The 3,396-nt window shown below is 47.3% G+C and overlaps 1 protein-coding gene across 1 annotated transcript; it reads left to right on the top strand.

Annotated features, from left to right (window-relative positions):
- Positions 1-1,111: 1,111 nt before the first annotated feature.
- Positions 1,112-2,960, top strand: mad2l1 (MAD2 mitotic arrest deficient-like 1 (yeast)). Its single transcript, XM_053860473.1, has 5 exons — positions 1,112-1,284; positions 1,726-1,872; positions 2,111-2,231; positions 2,474-2,577; positions 2,665-2,960. The coding sequence occupies exons 1-5, from the start codon at positions 1,221-1,223 to the stop codon at positions 2,835-2,837; spliced, it is 609 nt and encodes a 202-aa protein (XP_053716448.1). The 5' UTR covers positions 1,112-1,220; the 3' UTR covers positions 2,838-2,960.
- The last annotated feature ends 436 nt before the right edge of the window (positions 2,961-3,396 follow it).

Raw genomic sequence — 3,396 nt, 5'->3', positions numbered from 1 at the left:
AGGGGAGGGAAGAGAGGAAGTTATTAGGGCTTAATACCGAGCAGGTGGCCGACAGTGATGGAGTAACTGTATATTCCAGACTCCCACCCATCCCTCCGTTCCTGCTTGTTTACTCTGGGGGACCAAGTGTCCTCACTGGGGCCTCATGTTTAGAGAGACTCTAATGTGGTTGAAGGCCATCACATAAACTCCCCAATAAAAGGAACATGCCTGTCTTTATGAGGAGGTGCAACAAAGTCCGTTTAAAGAGAGGCCCATGTGTTTATGGTTGAAACTGAACGTTGCAGTAAATGGACTTTTGACATTTCAGGCATCTCTAGGGACATCTTGACAAAAAACACAACTGGAGTGACGAAATAACAGCTGTGGTTCACACACATTCTATAGGTTCAGCTAATCCCCGTGTGTAACAGCAAGAATGTGTGTTTGCGTGAGATTGCAACATCAAAAGTCATTTGGAAAGATCCAGCTGTTGCGGGTCCAGTTGAACTGCCACTGAGCTTCTGAATGGGAATGAAACCAAAAGGAAACCACTCCTGTGTTCATATCGAGTTAGGACACATGTAATCTGGATAGAGAACATCTTGGCATCAGTCAGTGGGAGTTGACTAAGAGAAGGAGGCCCCTGATGGAAGTGTGTCTCCTGCTGCCTGGAAACAAACAAGAGGTCTCCGTGACAGAGAGTGATGTACCGCTGGCGACCACTGCGTGTCAGTGTCGTTTGTATATGCGCATATATCTGTGTGGTCGGGGGTAAGAAGAAGACAAGGCGCCGTAATTTGTACTTAGTACCTGACGGGAACTATCGATTATTAAAGTAAAGAAAGAGAAAACGATGAGCAAATAAAGGACGCTTTTCAAATGTAAAATTAATAACAAAATAAAAAGAAAATAATTATTTTCTTACGATGGGTATAAATGGGTAATGTAATGTCACTAGGTAATGACTAATTAAATCATAAGCGTAATGTATATTCTCCACTGTACCTTTACGAAATAAAAAAAAGGTCTCGTTTATCTTCCAAACCAAACCAGTCGGGGAGGGAAGAGCAACGAACGATAGGACATTGCCCTCTAGTGTTGGAGTGAGGCTGATGCACGCTCTAAGAGTGCGCCTGCGCCAGAGAGGGGCAGGCGACTTTCAAATCGAACGGCGGTTAGTTGAAGAAGAGGAACCAGACGTGCCTCGTTGTGTCGGAGAAACGTCGTAGCTACAGACAATGACGAGCGCTTTACAAGGAATCACTCTGAAGGGAAGTGCGGAGCTGGTGGCGGAGTTCTTCTGTAAGTGGTTTAAACACGTATATAGTGTCTTCCGGGAGAGTTAGTGCTAGTCAGGCACCCATGCGTCGATGCTCGTGGCTGCTAACGCAGGCCTGTGCGGCTCCGTCAGTCTTGTTCCAAACGCGCTACATGCTCAGCCTCATCAAAGAGTATATGCATCAGTTTCATGGTCGTTTGTCGTTATCGAGGACTGTAATCCGCCTCGGCTAACGTGTGTCCACGCCCCCCTCAGGGCTGTAGAGGCACTGCCGTGGTTAAATGTTCCGTGAACAACGGTAGAAACTTCAGTGCCACTTTAATGTCACCTTCATGAAGTCGTCTTAATAAAGCTACGTCTAGGGAACTGTCGTATCGTCTTAAAATGAGCCTTTAGAAACGCTACGGTATATTGTGTTCACTGTCTTTTGTTGTCAGTGACGTGAGTGACGCTTCATTCCACAGCCTATGGGGTCAATAGCATCTTGTACCAGAGGGGCATCTACCCACCCGAAACCTTCACCAGAGTCACCCAGTATGACATGAGCCTTCAGCTTACCACTGACCCCCAACTGAAAAACTACCTCACCAACGTGGTGTCTCAGCTCAAAGGTCTGTTTGTTTATCCTTGTGATGGATTCCAATAATAGTCCAAGTAGATCTCCTCTGGCTGGTGGATCAGTCCCGCTGTCTTTCTTATGATGAGGAGGAGGAGGAGGAGAATAAACTTTGAGGAATAATTTCCACTATATCTCCCGCTTCCCATGTATGCTTTTCTAGCGCTAGGTGTCGCCACCCGCCATCAGACAGACTATTTCAGCGGCTTATTGACGTTTTGCTTCTTCCACAGAGTGGCTGTTTGAGTGCACTGTGCAGAAGCTGGTGCTGGTGGTCACATGTCTGGACACCAACGAGGTTCTGGAGCGGTGGCAGTTTGACATTGAGTGCGACAAGACGGCCAAAGAAAGCAGGTCAGTGAGTCAACGCCGCGCCGCTTCACACCCGGCATGTGGCTGTAACGTAAGGTTTGACCTCCATAGATGCCGTGTGCTTGCTGATGATGGTAATAAAGGTGTTGCTTTTCCTGTTAAAGAATCACGATGCACTTGTAATTCGGTGCTGTTTCCCTTATTTGTTGCGCTATCTGTGAATATGTGGCTCCTTGCTGGTTTGACTTGTGCTGGCTGAGCCTGTGTCTGCTGGCCTCCCCCAGTGTGCCCAGAGAGAAGTCCATCAAAACCATTCAGGAAGAGATCCGCTCAGTCATCAGGCAGGTCACGGCCACCATCACCTTCTTACCTCTGCTGGAGACACCATGTGAGTTCGTCTGTTGAAAATGGCGTGTTATTTACTGATAACACATGCCCCATCACGCTGACAAGAGCTCTTCCCAACCTTCCTCAGGTGCCTTCGACCTCCTGGTCTACACTGACAAAGACCTGGTCGTCCCAGACAAGTGGGAGGAGTCAGGTCCACAGATCATCGACCAGGCTGAGGAAGTGCGTCTGCGCTCCTTCACCACCACCATCCACAAGGTCAACAGCATGGTGGCGTACAAGAGGTCTGACTCCGTGTGACCTCTCCTGGTTCGCTCTCTCTCTCTCCTGTCAGGACTGTCCTGTCCGCTGTAAATATCGTTTCCTCTGTCAGTCTGTTTTAGAAGACTTTATATGTGTTACGTTTTAAACCTAATAAATGTTCCTGCTTCAGTCACTGGCCTGAATGATTGCCTGAGAAAGATGTGCTTATTTAGATTCTTCTATAATTCTGAGACGGTTGAACGTTGTGTCACATGCTCATGTGGAGTCACACTCATCTGTGCCCGATGCACCTGGGGTGAGTCAGTACCACAGTCCACAAGTGATATCGGTCTAAGAGGTGGAATTCATGTCAGCTGTGGGCCATTGGTTAGTATTTGCTGCTCCCTTCATTTTCTATATCAATGAAGATACATATCATCATGACAGCGCAGCCTGTCGTGCAGCAGCATATCAGCTCTTCTGAACTGAAGTGCGGGGTCAGCACGGTTGCCAAGTCACCACTATAAAGTTCCTTTATTTTTCTTGCCAAGCTGAATGCTTCATAAAGTAAGCCAACAAAATGACCACAGAGTTAATTTTTTAAAGTTTTCCATAC

The sequence above is a fragment of the Synchiropus splendidus genome, chromosome 3 (genome assembly GCF_027744825.2).
Source record: "Synchiropus splendidus isolate RoL2022-P1 chromosome 3, RoL_Sspl_1.0, whole genome shotgun sequence".
Taxonomy (NCBI): Eukaryota; Metazoa; Chordata; class Actinopteri; order Syngnathiformes; family Callionymidae; genus Synchiropus; species Synchiropus splendidus.
This window is presented reverse-complemented; position numbering and strand designations above follow the sequence as displayed.

Coding starts and splice junctions, on each gene's coding strand:
- mad2l1 (XM_053860473.1), top strand. CDS start 1,221: ATGACGAGCGCTTTACAAGGAATCACTCTGAAGGGAAGTGCGGAGCTG. Junction 1,873..2,110: donor CGTGGTGTCTCAGCTCAAAG/GTCTGTTTGTTT, acceptor CTTCTTCCACAG/AGTGGCTGTTTGAGTGCACT. Junction 2,232..2,473: donor AAGACGGCCAAAGAAAGCAG/GTCAGTGAGTCA, acceptor GGCCTCCCCCAG/TGTGCCCAGAGAGAAGTCCA.